At 30.8% G+C, this 17,714-nt stretch overlaps 2 protein-coding genes across 3 annotated transcripts in view; one reads left to right on the forward strand and one right to left on the reverse strand.

Moving 5' to 3' along the window:
- The window catches only part of mthl1 (methuselah-like 1), a 186,075-nt gene that overhangs the window by 68,230 nt on the left and 100,131 nt on the right, over positions 1–17,714 (reverse strand). The gene's annotated exons all lie outside the window — the stretch shown is intronic.
- On the forward strand, positions 5,406–6,731 carry LOC106680800 (G2/mitotic-specific cyclin-B). Its single transcript, XM_014420751.2, has one exon. It carries the CDS (start codon positions 5,474–5,476, stop codon positions 6,563–6,565), a length of 1,092 nt encoding a protein of 363 aa, XP_014276237.1. The 5' UTR covers positions 5,406–5,473; the 3' UTR covers positions 6,566–6,731.

Consider the following 17,714-nt stretch of genomic DNA (forward strand, 5'->3'; position numbering starts at 1 on the left):
TCCTTGATGACAACACAGGCAAGCCTGTCTTCATTCATTGAACTATTTTCTTTTTTTTTCCTCTCAACTAATTGATTTCAGGTAATATTTAAGCAATGGGCCATTAGCCAATGCTAGTTTAATTTCCCCATTGTCTTCCAAATCGGTTACGGCGATCACATAATCGAAGGTGTTCAATCGATACCATCTAAGCAATGGGCACCATGATTTAGTTTCGTAGGGAAAGAATGGTCGGCAAATTGAAAGTGTCATGATTGCCAATTGAGGCCAACTTGTGGAATGGAGTGGAAGCATTTCTATTGATAGAACTGGGATCGGTGGAGAATATTTCCCGAGCACTCAACTCAACACAAACAGAGCAGGAGAAAATATTATTTCGACCTCAAAACGTCTGCGATCATAAAGGCATCCTCTCGCCAAACATTGATTTCCTATTGGCTGGATGTTTAACCAGGACAGAGGTGGTTTATCGTGTAAACGGAAAAATTAGTTGTTAAAGGTTTGGGTAAAGAATAAACAGGGGGGAGCACATTGAGGAAAATGTTTCAGGAAGTCATAAATTTTGCAACAAACTAATTTTGTACAGTGACTCCATCTTAAAATAATTTCAGATTTTATTATAAAACTACTTTTAATACCTTTAGCGATACAGATTTTAATTTTTTAATTTTAATATGATAAATTTTGGCTGATTATTTTCAATAATTAACCATTTTATTCGAAAAAAAAATTAAATTAAAAAAAATCTTTGGCTCAAAATTTATGATACGTGGATTAAATTGAATAAAAAAAACTATCCGTCCACTGTGTGTTCATCAGGCCAAAATTTATTTGAGATTTTACATGGGTCACGTCATGATGATCCTCGGAACAACACATTGCCATTCACTACTTTGTTTTAAAATGGAGGCTAATTTCTATCTTTACGTACTATATTTTTCCTATATGTAAATATATATAAAAAATAACAAATAAATGAAGTATTTTAAATTTTTTTCAGATAGACAGTGATTTCATAACATTTTATGTTTTTCCTCAGTCTTCATAATTAGCTAATATATTAAATTAAAAATTGCTACAATATACTTATATTGTGAAAAATATAAAATATTTTGAAATCAGTATCCCACTGAGCAAATAATCCTAATACTTTATTTATTTGTTATTTTTTTAGCCTATTATGGTCCTACTTGTTTATTATTTACACAGATAATAAATAAATAATTTAAATATTGAATAATCTTCATGCCATGCCGGGTCATTTTATAATTAACACTACATTTTCTAAAAAAAAAAAATTCTTCCTGAGGGAAAAATTCTGTTTTTCGAAAATTATATTTTTTTCTATGCACCCCTTGTAACGATCTGATCTGATTTGAAGATAATCTATACGTAATGGCAAATAAAAAAAATGAAAAAGTGTGAATATTGAAGAAGAAAATTCTATTTTTAACGATAACACTATCTTTACATAGAACTGACTTATAATTTGTATTAATCATATTATTATGAAAATCTTAAGGTTGAGTCAATAATAAAGATAATATTTTAGCTTCTGGATTTTATAGTTCTAATGTTCATTCCTAAATGAAAAAATCAGTTTTGTAAAAAAAAAAATTTGCTAAATCAGTTATTAAACAGTGAAAGAAAAATTATAAATTTATATTAATCGAATACTATAACTAAATTAAATTTAATAGAAAAGTTATAATTGTTTGGTAACCGATGTATTTTACATAGAATAACTAATCGAAGTGGACAGTTGTTAATTTGGACAATTGTAATTACTAAACAATTGTACGTTACCTTAATAACAAATCAAATTTAGTTATAAGTCATTAGTATGAATTTATATTATTCAAGTTTTAGTGATTGATAATTACTTATGAAAAACAATTTTTCTTTTTTTAAAACGTTTTAATTGGTCAGGCATGAATATGATAATTAAACATGACCAAAATATACTACAGAATTTTTATCCTCTACATTTATCATAAATATAATCAACAAACCAGTTTATATTTTATTCGCAATATCACGATTCCAAGAAAGGCCAGTAAGATATCTTAATACAATATATTTCTTTTAAGCAGGAAACGGTAATCGAAAGGAGAAACCAAGAATCGTAAAGATAAACCGTTGGCTTTGTGGGACTAAAAATAGTCACAGAGAAAAACAAACCGCGAACGTAATCAGGGAAAGGAAGCAATAATTCATCACATTTTTTTATTGCTTTCATTCGATACGACTTTTAGGCTGTTTGGAAAAAAAATATAAAATTTATTTGGGTGAACTGTGAGATAACCCTGGGAACTCAATAAGGTTAGCGAAATTTTATCAGCAGCGCCACTCTGTCTACTTGGAAACACGATCCCGGACTTCCTCTGTAGGCTGAAGACCCCTTGTCGAACCATCTCATCTTTCCCATCAGGACAACCTAACAATACGCTTCTTCGACAAACAGTATTAGGGTTAAGAAAATGAAAAGGAACCTTCAACGATTATAAAAAGGATTCTAATAAGTTACTTAACAATTCAGATTCAGCAAATATCTGGACACACAGAGACGAAACTAAAACATCAAATAAAACACCAAACCAAAACCCAAAACAAAACCCACAATATTACGAACCAAGTCACCAATCAAGACATCAACAACGAACACAACACCGAATATGCAAACCAAATACCAAAACCAAAAACAAAACCAGACACCAAAAACTCCACAACAAACAAAACACACACCAAAATAAACTTCTCCATAACCACCTAAAAAACCACCTAAGAATCCGAAAAAAAGATAGAAAAAAAAACCTCCCCCCCAAAAAAGGTAATGAAAGTCCAACAAAGGGGAAAATCCCCAAAAGGTTGGAACAAGCCAACAATTCAACCAAAACAAAATTAACTGGTGGGGAAAATTTAAAAAAGTGCAAAAAACAAAAAAAAAAATAATAAAAAAAAAAATCAGTAAAATCATTTTTTTTTAGTGCTCTGCTTGCACTTGCCAAGCGGAAACTTGGAATGCGAAACTGTTAAAAAATGTATTTTTATATTTCTGTTTATATTCGTATTTTAGAGTTTTATAACGTGCAGAAAACCAAAATCGACTTTGTTCCAACCAACAATACAACAGGTTAACAAAATATAACAAAGCTTTAGTACAGACAACTGAAATCGGTAGAGATCGGGCACACTCGGATGTCATTGATTTTTCAGTCTCTATTAATCCATTATTTTCCTTTAGAAATTATAAAATTCTTTAATAGTACATATTTGTACATTTATATTATTGTTAATAATGAAAATGGTTAGTTATTTTGGAATAAAAAAAATTAAGGGGAAGTTTAGAGGAAGAGTTTTTGATAAATGCACATTTAAACCATGTCAGAAGTTCTATCAATGGGTAGATTCTCCACATGATTGTATCATGTCATTATATCACCTACAGCAAATTTACTTTTATATTTTTTTATACACTTGTAAATAACAATAAATAAATTATAAATTATAATAGGATACTCTACTAATATTTAAAAAATGATATACACCTGTTTTGATTTTTTCATTTAAAGAATTTTAACAGATCATGTCTTTGAAGAAGAATCAGTTTTTTTATTTCTCTTTCTTCAACCCTTCTCAGTTAGAGGCGCATTAAATGGATGGAAGTCAGGTGATGAATTGAATTCCAAGTGATATCAAGAAATATTGATTAAGGCCAAAATTTTATGAGATTGTGACGGTCTAATGTATGTATCATGGCAATATAAAATGTATCATGGCAATATAAAATGTATCATGGCAACCAAACCACAACGTTCCTTCGATAAGCTGAAGTATGAGGGTTCCGTGATTTTAGATTTCTTTCAGAAAAAAAAAAAATAGAAAATGCCCACAGAGTAATAATCAGTTCATGAAGGACAACTTCACAGTTTTTGGATAACCACAAACCGCAAAACTCTTTTTTGGATCAAGGCAACTAAATCATGACAAAACTGTGCCACCACAACATATGCGCCCGATATCGATCTATATTTTTCTTTAAAAAGAGAACCTCACACAATATCTGATCTCCTTATGCGCTTTAAAGGAATGAGATGTTCGAAGGTCGAAACCGTGTAAGGAAATCGGAATTCGGAGTATTATGCAAGAGTTCCTAGGATGGCTAATCAAATTATTATATCAGAGTGGTTCGCCTTTGATCTTATGCCGAGCGGTGTGGCTGGCCATATAAAGTAGGAAAAAATTGTTTCAATATTCCAAGTGTAGTAAATAAAATAAATATTAAAACAGATATTCAAGGCTAAGAATGCATAGATGATATAATATAAAATTATGCAATATAATAATAATGCAATAATATTACCCAAATGACTGAAATTGTCAGAAAAATACTTAGAACCTACTAACATGAATGCAAAATTCGATGTAGAGCTGGTTAAGAAAGTGCAGTATAAATATGGCAACTTCATTAAAAGCGCATTCATGTCGATATTATTAATATTTGAAACTTACGGCAACAAACAACATGATAGGAAATATTACAAGAATATTGAAAGTACAAATTACAAATTTACATAATGTTTAACAGAACATCGACAAAAAGACAAGGAAATCTTCAAATACATGCCACTGCAACAAGAATTTCATCAGATTTAAGACTGACCTATTTACGATGGTAAAAGGAAACTGGTTTTCGATTTTGTAAATTTTTGGGGGTTTCCATTTCTTATTTGTAAGTCTACAGTAGCAATTTTTTTTTTCATATTTCGTAATTTTTGTTTAGCAATTGATTTCGTAGCCATTCAGTATAATTCATAATTAATATATTTTTTACACAATCATGCTTAAGATGTATGCATACAAATAAATCTATGGTTAGATCTCAAAATGTTAAACTTGTTAGTTACTTTTTTAGCAGCATGTGATTTTGCGGGTTTCAAATAATTATGATTTCTAGCTCTTGTTTTTTTTTTAATGACTATTGATGAGGACATCAAAGAATGAGACATTAAAATAGACCAATTATTGAGGAAAATAATAAAGACTTACTATTAAATTATTGCGGAAAAATTTACCTATAACATTCTATCCTCTAACCTAATCTAATACTGCTCTGTAACAGTATTACTCTAAGAGAAAAAGAAAAAATAATTTACAAGATTATTTTACTGTGGCAAATAATAATTTATAAAAATTTTAATAAGGTTATATCATATTTATACGTAAATTTTGTTAAAATAGACTCTTTTCTTTCCTATCTAGAGCATTAAACGAAAAATTACAATTTATATAGTAGATAAACCAAAATAGTAAGTAATAATGTATTTAAATATATTTATTATATAACACATGCACATATACAACACCTGAAAAGATTTTACTAATAAAAACAAATTAAATTGATACATAAAATGTGTTTTGTTGATTAAAAGAAAATAATTTACTTAAATAACGCTACAAAAACCCAACCATAATGCAAAGATTGAAAGTCTACGAAGATATGGGAAATATTATTACCGATCTAAAACCTCAACAGAACGAAAGAAAACGATACGTTTTAGGAGAAATAAAAAACACAATAATCACAAGAAGTAAATATTCAGAACTAAACAAGGATTTCAAAAGAATACACATAAATGACCAAGTGAAAAGGAATACCAAGAGATTCATCTTGAAAAAGAAGCCAATCGGCAAGAGAGAAGAAACTGAAGCCGAAACAAAAAAATCACCACAAATCATAAGAAATCGAAGGCTTTCCAGCCTTTTTAGGGTGAGTGAATACGCAAACGACATCTACAAGTATCTGCAAAGGATAGAAGAGAAATATCCTATAAGTAACAGTGTCCGACTGGAAAGTATATTCGGAGAGAAAAATCGCTTCGCTCTGGTGGACTGGCTTGTTGACATTAACGAGCACTTTCAATTCGTTCATGAGACATTACAATTATGCGTATCGATAGTAGACAGGTACCTTCAAGAACAAGACTCTTTGAATAAGAAGGAAATGGAGTTGATTGCACTAGCTGCAGTGTTCATAGCTTCGAAATATGAAGAACTGGTCCCAATAGAATTGTTAGATTTGCTACGAATGTCTTGCTGTTCTTCATCGATTGAGGAAGTACTGGATATGGAAATGAAAATTGCAAGAAAGTTGCAGTACAGTTTTGGTAAACCGGTGGCTGCACATTTTGTTAGAAGGTATAGCAACGTAGCACATGCGACAGGTCTGGAACAGTCATGCGCCTTCTACCTCACCGATGTAGCTCTCATGTCCTCTAAATTATCTTTATACAAACCTTCAATCATCGCAGCTTCTGCATTGTCCATTGCTCTTTTTGTATCAAACGGAACCGTCGATCGGAGTCTCTGGAATCAGACATTGATCAAATACTCAACTTACAAAATAAAGGACTTGGAAGAATGCATAAAGGAATTGGCAGAGTGCCAGAAGAAGGCCAAGCTATCAAAGTACCAGGCCATCGAGAAGAAGTACTCAAAAGTAATGCATTTCAGTGTCACCCAAATCACTGGGTTGCAAATAGTCATTGAGGCCCTTGCTATGTAAAGTTTTATGTAGAATCAAAGTAGCACTGTAAACGATGTAAGGGAAACGTAGCAGAGTAGAAGCATTAACCCTGCATTACTGTAGATGGTTTAAAATACCATCTAATGTAAAGGGCATTAGAATAAAAGATTAAGAAAAAGTAGGATATTGATAAAGATTGTAAATAATAGGCATTTATTTATAATTATTTTTGTTTTTATTTAGTTTAACGTCCTAATGTACTACAACTTAGGGCAGGAATGACGGACTGTTCTTCAGGTTACCAACCTATTCTAGCCTGAGTGGGAAAACCAGGGTTTATTCTGTAGGTCTGCCGTGAAATAAAAATGAACTCACCCGAACCGGCGACACCTTAATACACTCGGTTGCAGGGACCTTTGATGGGCACTTATTTTAGTAGAATAATATAAACTTTGACTTTTGTTATTTAAGATTGAATCGTAAACAAAAAATCGGTAGGGAAGTCCAGTACTCTTGATTTCTGATTCGCGAATCCATATATCTGTAAAGATAATTATGGACAACACTTTGGCTGAATATTTGATATTTTATCAGAGTTCTATTCCCTATGTCCGTACAGATTGTATTAGTGCTATGTAGATAGAAAAATTATTAAAAATCATTTAAATAATCAAGAATCGTCTATGTCGGACTCTTATTATAAAAAAATAATTGATACCACTTAAAATTTTTTTTATTTATCTTTACCACTATAGTTTGATATTATATAACTACTAGCTACCTGAGAAAGTTATATACAGGTGAGAATTGGATAGAGGGGTCGCAAGAACTGATTAAGTCGTGAGGTGGCGCAGGTAAGCTATCTAATTATGGCTCCGTCCTGGAATGAAACCATTAACAAGAGAATTTATAGCCATAACTATGATTGTTATTTTTTTATTTACAGGAAAAGTATACAGAAAGATTTAGCTGAAGACGACTCTAGGTGAAAGGGCTTAAATTAAAAAGAGGAAGAGGAACCATTACTCCTTCAAAAAATTATTTTTTAGAGGTGCTGGATATTGAGAGGAACACGTTTCAGAGCATGGCGGAAACCAATAGGATATTCATGATCTTTAGTTTAACATGTTAGATGGAAAAACTTATGTTAAATGGAGAAACATTTCGATTACCATGCTAAAACGATATAACATGGTTTTGAGTCGGGTATTAGGTCTGTTAAATGGAGAATGACGTCACGCAACAGACCAGCTGAGCTCGTCACCGTTTTGTTTGTTGTATTAGGTTACTTTCTCGTAATTTGTGTTTTGATTTTGTAAGTATTGTTTTGGATGTTTTTAAAATTATTAAAGCAATGGCTTACAATAATAATGTAATGACATTTAACATGGTAAAAAATTTTATATTTAACACAACATGAATATCCCTAATATTCTAGACTCATTGGGAATGCTACATGATGATTTGTACCAGACTTTGGCTGGGTATTGTCAACTCGAAAGAGGGGGGGGAGGGGACAAAAGAAAAAAGGTGAAAAAGAAAAAAAAAAGTTATTCCACTATTCACAATTAATACTCTCTCATCCCTCTTAATATCGTCTGTTGGGCTGATCGGTATGACGTGCATTAGCAACTCGAAAAAAGTTGAGTAGCCACTTTTTTTTTTTTTCAAGTCATACTTCTTATATTAAACTACATATAATTATTTTATATAATTGAAGCCAGACGCTGAGTTTAATTGGAATTATTAACGCTCATGAAGGAATGAGTAGAGGAATAATTTATTTTTTATTATAAAAAGAACTAATTATATTTCTTTTTAATAGCCATATAATTTTTTTTTCATTTCCGATGGATTCTTGCTAATATTTTCCTCAATAGTAAAGGCTTTCATGATTAAATCACATGAATGTAAGTTAGGAACACAACTTATGTAAGTTAGAACTAATATGTAAAATATAAGTTAGGACTAAAAAATTAAATCTGAACCACTATAACATTTGGAAATTTATTATTAAAAAAATATTATGAAAGCATCTTAGGTTTATTAAATATATTTATTTATCTTAGGATAAATTAAATTTTTATTCAATAATATAGATTTGTAGAAAACAATTTTAATGGGGAAAATTCTAATTTTGAAAAAAATAAATAAGTTTTTTAGTAGAATTTTAATTTGTCAAAAAATGTTTTACTTTTCTTAAGTGGATTCACTAACTTCTAAAAAAGTCCAGAAATAAAAATTGAATAAATATGTTTTAAAAATGTGGAATAAAGGTGTCTAATAAAACTGTCTTAGATTATTTATTTTTTTAAAGTTTATGACATAATAAAATTGGATTTAAGAAACGATGTCCTAACTCTGGACGGAGCAAGGGTCATTTAGAATTCCTCTAACCTAGACCCAGACGTAATTTATTACCATTCAAAGTTATTTCGGTCAGTGGTTTCGTTCTGACCTTCTACCATTAGCCTAAACAGGGGATTTCGTAAGAATAATATTTCGGTTGACCACTTGTTAGGAAATGGAATTATAGTGCTTATTTTAAACATTTAAATAATCCATCCATAGGTCAATAAACAATGCAATGTTGTTTTGTCACTGATGCTTAAATTATGTGGCCATGTATTATATTTAACTATCTAAGATGGCGTAAATGAGATAACATTATAAACGAAGGCGCAATCGACATTTTTCAATATAACCTAAATCAGTAAATAACATTCAAAATCATTGAAAAAAATATTTTTAAAACTCATTAAACCCACAATCGTAAAAAAAAAACTGTAAACAATCGTAAAAAAGTAATTATTTAAAAATTAATTTCACTTTCAAATTAGTTCATTTTTTACAATAATATATTTTAGTGAAAAAAAAAATACAGGAAGGCGCAATCGACATTTTTCAATATAACCTAAATCAATAAATAACATTAAAAATCATTGGAAAAAATATTTTTAAAATCCATAATCGTAAAAAAAAAAACTGTAAACAATCGTAAAAAAGTAATTATTTAAAAATTAATTTCACATTCAAATTACTTTATTTTTTACAACTATTTATATTTAAGTGAAAAAAAATACATGAAAGAGCAATCGACATTTTTCAATATAACCTAAATCAATAAATAACAATCAAAATCATTGGAAAAAATAAAACTATTATTGATTACCAATGAATAGAAAACATGATTTCAAAATGGAAATTAAAAAAATGTCAAATACGTGGATGCAATGGTGCATGAGTATGGGATAATTGTCCCAAAACGTTTTACAAGCAAAATATAAAATAGGTTAAATTCTTAGTGAAAGATTTTTTTTCATCTCAACAATATAAAAAAATTAATATAATCAACATCTTAAAAAAATAGTCCAGAACATTTCAGTGAGGATTTGGCCTTTATTTTTTTTAACTTTCGTCCTTTTCAAACTTTTCTTCCTCACTTCTTATTTACCCAGTCGTATTACTAAAACTCAATTGTATTCGATGACATTCATTCTTCTGGGCGATTTTTATCTGCAAATATATTGATTATATTTACACAGAATCATATAATGGTTAAAGTTAAAAACATCTTTCTATAAAGTACCTTTAATATTATCTATATGAACAACAATAAACAGTACGTTTCGTTAGCAATAATAAAATAATAGATAAATGGAAAATATTAAAGAATTTTATGAATAAATAGAAGAATAAGTGAGGCATGCGGTGCGGACTTCGGGAAAAGCCGAAACAACCCGAACATTCCCGATTCCATTACGACTTCTTTATGTTTGATAAACTGTAGTAATATTGTTAGGAACAAAATTTATAATCATTACTTCAACTAAAAATTTACTTTTTTTCATAATTTTCATCTTCACTGATTTTTTTTTAAAATAATTTATTTATTGTTATTGACAACTGTATAAAAATATATACAAAAGTAAAAAAAGTAATAATAATAAAAGTAAATTTGCTGTTGTCAATTGATAAAATGACATGATACAAATATGTGAAGAATCTACCCTCTGATAGAAATCTAATCCCTGATCTTAAAATTTATTCTTCGGTCGAATTTAAGTCCAACGTATGTGGAGTATCTCTATGTGGTATTGGTATTATTATAATTTAAATACTAATTACCGAGTGAAATAATTAGTTTGGTACAGCTATACTTCAGGATGAAGTGATCCAACGATCTGGATATATCAAGTATAGACAAGATGAAGCAGCAGTAGGCCAAAGATAAACACTGACCGGCTCATCAAGAATAAGATAACGAGGCCACTGATCCACGGATCTCAAAGCCACTCAGTCAGCTCACAGAGCTCCTATTCAGCACTATTACACCATCACTCATCGCCTATATCAGATGTCTCAGCTCTTCACAGAACAACAGATCAGAAAGTGTCACAACACATTCAATCATATTTCATGGTTTTAATAGGCTATTTTGGAAAGTGTCTTATATCGCTTATTTTTGATAAAATTTAATCTGACACTACGCATTAAAATATTAAATTTTTTATTTTGCCAACCAAAACACTATACCACCATTATTTATTAACATGACGTAATTTCGACATAAACAGAAGCTAGACTTATCTACGCAGTGCATATATTATTTTAATTTATTTGATTTTTTTTTTAGTTTATTTGTTATTTAAGAGATTATCTATTATGATTTATATTTCGTATCGTTCTTGTACAGTACTTAATAACTTTTTTTTTATTATTTAGTTATTGCTATTTACAACTGTACATTATAATACATTTAGTAAATCTGATCTAAGTTAAATTGGAGTGTTACAGGCGTGTAGAGAAACTACTCATTGGTAGCACTCTAATGACATTTTACATTAACTGGTCTCGTGGCCATCTTCTTTTCAGACGCCTCGGAGGATTGTCAGGAATGGAAGAGGATGAAAGATTAGAAACTAAGGGGTTTGAGTGGTTAGAGAGTTTATAATGGAAGGAGTGATATCTGGTTCGGGCTAGATCGGTTACATAGGGAACATTAAGGTCTTTATGAATGAGTTTATTTGTGACGTAATAAGGAGCATCAAGGATTTTACGTAGGATTTTGGATTGTAACGATTGGATGCGGGGAGAATTTGATGGTTTGGTGGAGCCCCAGAGCTCAATTCCATATGTCCAAATTGGTCTGATTATTGTAGTGTATACTAATTTTTTGTAATGAATGGGAAGTTTAGAGCGTTTGTCAAGTAAGTGTTGTAGCAATCGGAATCTACGAGCAGTTTCTTGTCGTTTCAGTCTTGTGTGTGGATTCCAAGTAAGTCTCTTGTCAAGATGGAGTCCTAAGTATCGAATCTGTTCAACAGGTGTTAGTGGTGTATCTAGAAAGGATACTGTAGGACAGGAGGGCAGAGGTTTACGACGGAGAGTAAAGGTGATCTGGTGGGATTTTTCAGGATTTATTTTGATTCTCCAGTTTTTACACCATTCTTCAATAGATGTTATGTGTGCCTGTAGTGTTTGTGATGCATTAGTTGGGTCGTTGTTTACAGAAAGTATACATGTGTCATCAGCGTATGTTGTTAGCACTGTGTTAGGGTGGGTTGGGATGTCAGCTGTATAAACCGTATAAAGAATGGGACCTAAGATACTACCTAGAGGAACACTGGCGGACTGAGAAAAGAGAGATGAGTAGGCTAGGTTATGATTTACTTTAAAGGATCTATCAGTGAGGTAGGAGCGGATTATAAGGAAATATGTTACGAATTGACGAAGTTTATAGAGTAGACCTGGATGCCAGACTCAATCAAAAGCTTGTTCAACATCGAGGAAGACTCCCGTGCAGTACATACCGCGCTCCAATGTACTTAATAACAATAATACTTCTTCAAAGGCTCTACAAAAGTAATAAATCCAAGTGCCAAAAGATGCCAAAATTAGAAACATTTGGTTAGAAGGGATCCAAAATTATTAATTATCGAATATGAATAACAGATTATATTTTTATAAAGAACACTTCGATGTAAGTGTAATGCAAGATGCAGATTGTAAGTTATTAGAGATTTATTTATTACGAAAGACTACTTAAAGTAACTATAAACGTAATAATTCCTCCTTATATTTTAAAAACGCCACGAAACGTCAGGAAATAAATTGTTGTTAACTATTTTTGTTTCTCTTTTGACAGCAACCCTGACCATCTCCTTCATGATTTAAAATAGGTTATATTTATATTGTAAAGAAATTAAAATTGGTTATATTTATATTCTAAAAAAAACTACTAGAATTAAGCCACAGATATAAATTTTATGAAGTTGAGGTTTTATGACGCAGGAATTTATTGCATATAAGATAAGCCCAGTGTTGAAAACTCTGGGGAGGAGACAGCTGATGTGGTATGGGCATGTCTGCCGAGTGGACCACCACAGAGATCCATTCAAAACACTGGAGGTGAGGCCAATGAGGAGAAGACCGAGAGGGCGGGCCAGAAACTCATATGCCAGCCATATGAATTGCAAGGGGAAGAGGGAAGACTCTGGAAGAAATGAGGAACCTTGCCAGGAATAGAAACGCATGGAAGAAAAAGAATTTATTGCAAAGGCAAGCATAGAGAATACACTTGTATAATATTAATAAAATAATGCAACCAATATTCAACTTAGAAACAAACTGTAACAAAATTTGCAGTTACCTAGATTGTAACTTAATTTTATAACGAGGACAGGAGAGAGCTTATAAAGGTTGGGAAGGAATTTCAGAAGTTTAGCGTCCTACTTGCATCTTTTGAATGTTGTAAAAGTATTTCAACATACTTTCTTGTTGTTGAAGATTTATCAATTGTAAAATTATAGTTGTTAGTTAATTGTAGATAATTTCTAAACTTTATCGATACTGAAGTAGGAAGGTCGGGCAAAAATTTAGTAAAAAATCTCATCTTCACAAAAATTCCATTTGATCACTTTTACCTCCCTCCTGACGATAGGTATTACAGTGCTTCTTCGATGTCCTAAGAATCTTAATGCTTCGCTCATGATACAGCCGATATTCCTTCTTCATGGTATAACTGCATTCCATCCTTGGATCGCTTCCTTGACCTATCAAAGGACTCGAGACGTTTCCAAAGACACAAGATCGAATCGGTTAGGAAATGCTCCCCGAAAGTGGCAGAGGGACGCCTATTATATTCGCAGGACTGTGGTTCCTAGCGAGTGAGGAGTTTCACTTCCGCGACTATTGTGCAACGACATAGTGTACCGTTTGTCAGCGTACCGTTAGAGCGCTCGGCTCCACAGAAAATTATAACAAAATGTAGAAAAAAAACCGTTCACTACTTTTTAATGTTTAAATCTCTCCCAATAATTCGCAGTACAATTTAAATTTTGATGAAAACCGTGTCAAGATAAACCAGTTTCATAGAACGGTTATGATAAAAAAAACAGTATGAAAAATATAAAACAAGACTAGTACGTTTTGTAAATAATAAAACATAAAATCAAATAAGAGAACAACAACGAAAAGTTATTTAATACAAAGGGGACAATGAAACTAACAGTAATAAGAATAAACATGAGCTAAAAATAGTATTGTAGGCATAAGTTAATAAAGTATGCATGAAAAAATATAATAAAGAAGGAAATAAAGTGGAAACAAGGGTCATGAGATAAAAAGAAGAAAGATGGTATATTCAAATACTCCTGTTCTACTGATTCAATTATAATCAACACACATAGATTTGCACATATTTATACACATACAGCGTATACCACAAACATCGACAAGAATTGAAATATATTATATTTCGTATATATAAATAATTTACCGTATTTTTCATATTTTCTTATTTTAGGGAAGTGTTTGGGGGTGCGATATGTGGGGCATTCATCAGGCCTAAAAAATTTATAAAACAACAAGAAATATGTTGAAAATATAAGATAATACAGTACAAAGAAGTAAACTATGGTGGGGTTAAAAGTTATATGAAAATGAAAAACATACCTGTTCATTTAAATCAAATAGTCTATGTTATCTCTTTTTCATGTGTGCATATTATTCTACATCTAATTTTTATTTATTTTAGTTCATTTTTTTCATTTATATGTACATAATATAACAACAAATGTTTAGTTCTTCTATATCGTTTTTAGCCCTGATGAAACCCTGCAAGTTTCGGCAGATAAATTTATAGTGGTTAACTACTTTTTGTTCTTTCTGATCGTACCCCCGACCATTTCTTCCATATACATTTTATTTTGGCTCTAGTCTTCCTTTGAGGACTTAAACAGGTCAAGAGGGAAGGTTTCCAGGTTCATTTCTCGATGCCACCGCGAAATAAATATTGACTAACTCAGGTGGGAATCAAACCAAGGATTCTAAGACCCTTGCCCCAACGCATTCAGATATCAGTTCCAAGCTAGTCGTTTGTTTACAAGCAGATAATTTCGAAAGTAATTAGTGGAATGTTATTGAAGGAAATTTTAGGGCATGAAGTAAAAGTTTTATGAAGAATGCAAAAGATAATTTATTACAAAGTTAAAAGCAGTTATAATTAATATCCAATGTGTATTAATATAACCTTATTCCTTTTTTATTAAATATATATAACCACTCTTTAACATAATCCCTCCTCCCCTATTTATACTTAAGGATGCTAAAAGATCGGAAGAGATTGTCCTCCAGAATCCAACGGTCGACCCGATAGCGGCCACAAAGCTAGCGGGTCAGTGCAGGGGGTGCGGGCCCTCCATGTCTTTGTGTCCGATGCCCCACATCTTGCAGAATGAAACGTCAACCGGAGGATACAGGCGACTTTTTCCAGCAGAAAATTCTGTCATCTTTTTTTGTAAGAGATAATTTTCCAAGTCCTGGAAAGGCCTCTGGAGCGAGAATACGTTATTGTACCATCGACAGACCCAATGGATCATACAAATGATAACAGTCCATGAGGGTTCAATGGATTTCTGCTCTAGCTACACGTGGATCTCTTCGAAGCGTTGTCGAGACAACGTTCTTATGTTATTGTTTTTTTGTTTTTTATAAAAAGTTTTTATTTCATAAATACTAAGGTGTACAATAACTATCACGTCGCGTAACAACCTTAAGAAATTCACTTTTCTACGCTACTTTATTACATATGTGCTATATTTTACATTTAGGTAAAAAAATTAACAGAAAATATAATAGGAGAACATTATCTGAGAATAAATTTATAAAACTTTATAAATAGTCTAATTTTAATGCAAAATAACTGAAAAATAATTTGAATACCATACCTTGATTTACCGAGAATCGTTTTTGGTTGTCTTAAGATTTTAATACCTAATAAAAAAAATTCTAGTCTGGAAAAAAGGGAAGAATTTAAATGTAAACATTAATGAGAAAAGAACCTTCTGCTGATTTTTTTTTTTTAATTGAACTCAACCTACCGACTGCCCTACAGTATACTTTAATAGTGTTGCTCTTACCCCTGTAGAATTTGAGCTTTGGGGCTCCACTAAACCTTAAACTTTAAATTCCTCTCGTATCCAATCCTTACAATCCAAAATCAGTCGTAAAATTCTCAATGCTCCTTACTCTGTCACAAATGAATCATTCATACAGACCTTAATGTTCCATATGTAACCGATCTAGCCCAAACCAGATATCACTCCACCCATTATATACTCCCTAACTACACTAACCCACTAGTTTCTAACCTGGCATTCCTGGCAATAAGGTGGCACCTGAAAAGAAAATGGCATCGAGACCTAATGTAGAAATATTATTGGAGTGCTACCAATGATTAGTTTCTCTACATGCCTGTACCATTATGATCTTACAACAAATTTATTAGATGTATTATTGTGTATAGTTGTAATGTCAATAAAGATATAATAAAAAAAAATCTAACTCAAGTCAAGAATCTTTTTAAAATAAATTTATTTATGTTCTTATAATAATCTCTTATAATAAACGTTGATTCCTTGTTTTGCTATGTTGACGGTTTCAACCCACGTGTTTTATTTTCGTGAACCGCTTGTGGATGTCGGTTTTTTATTTATTAACTTTATTTACAAATACAGCTTTTGCATTAGTTTAAACAAATGAATTAATAGTACTACTTAGAAAACGTTTCCTAAACTTATCCATTGAACGCGTGCCAACATTGCTTGGAAACGCCCGTGTGAGTCAGAAATCTTAGTTGAGTACTGCCTGCTTTCTTGTTTATAAAATAAAACCCATTCTAAGGAGGTTTATTTTCAACAATCTGATCTTTGATTTTATGCTAAGAAAACTTGTACAATTATCTTTTTTTTTACTGAAGTTCTTCATTTTCCATGAAATTTGTGAATGTGTCAGTTTTTTTATAAAAATAAAATAATAATATTACATAAAAAAAATTTATTAAACTAGTTTTGTTGCTTGATTAGGGGAAAAATGAAATAAAAAAAAATACCTTTTTAAAAAATTACCTTTTATTAATTGTCTTAGTCAATTCTTTCATGTTTAAATCCATTTAGATACAGTACATTTAAAAATTTACTGTAACAAAGAAAAACATTATTTTATAATATTGAACCTACTATATATAATAATTAGCCGTTTTAATCTCAAAAATTTATAGTTTATTTCCAAAGAATGCCGGAACCAATTTGAAGAACAAATAAATAAATAAAAGGATAACCGCAAATATCCGTTCATAGATATCTACATAATATGATGAATAAGGAAATAAAAAAAATGTAATAAGTGGGATGTTATTATTATGTTTTCACATATTTTTTCTACAACTCCTATGCAACTTTTTAGAGGAACATTTCATGATATTTTAAACCAATTTTATTATACATATTTTAAAATATTTCATCGGTTTCTACATATTTTTAATATTTTAAACTACATTTTCCGTTTCATTTGGTACTTTTTTTTTTTTTTAAAACGAATTTTTTTATAAATTAGAAAAATAATAAATTCATGGATAAAATTTACAACGCATATTACAAAGTGTAATATAACTTAGTTCTAGAGATTCAATTTTTTTCAAGTACAATAGATCAAGTATGTAGACGGGGGATGATCATTTGGTTGATACAAATCGATTTTTCGACACAATAATCGAACGCATCTCAAATGAAAATTTATTGATAAGTTTAGCAAATTAGAAAGACCATAGCAATAAAATATATTTTTTTGTTTTAAAATCTTCTTTTAACAAATTAAAACTTCATATATAGTAGTTCATTTATTTTCA

This window comes from Halyomorpha halys, unplaced genomic scaffold (genome assembly GCF_000696795.3).
Source record: "Halyomorpha halys isolate HHAL.00 unplaced genomic scaffold, Hhal_1.1 Scaffold288.1, whole genome shotgun sequence".
Taxonomy (NCBI): domain Eukaryota; kingdom Metazoa; phylum Arthropoda; class Insecta; order Hemiptera; family Pentatomidae; genus Halyomorpha; species Halyomorpha halys.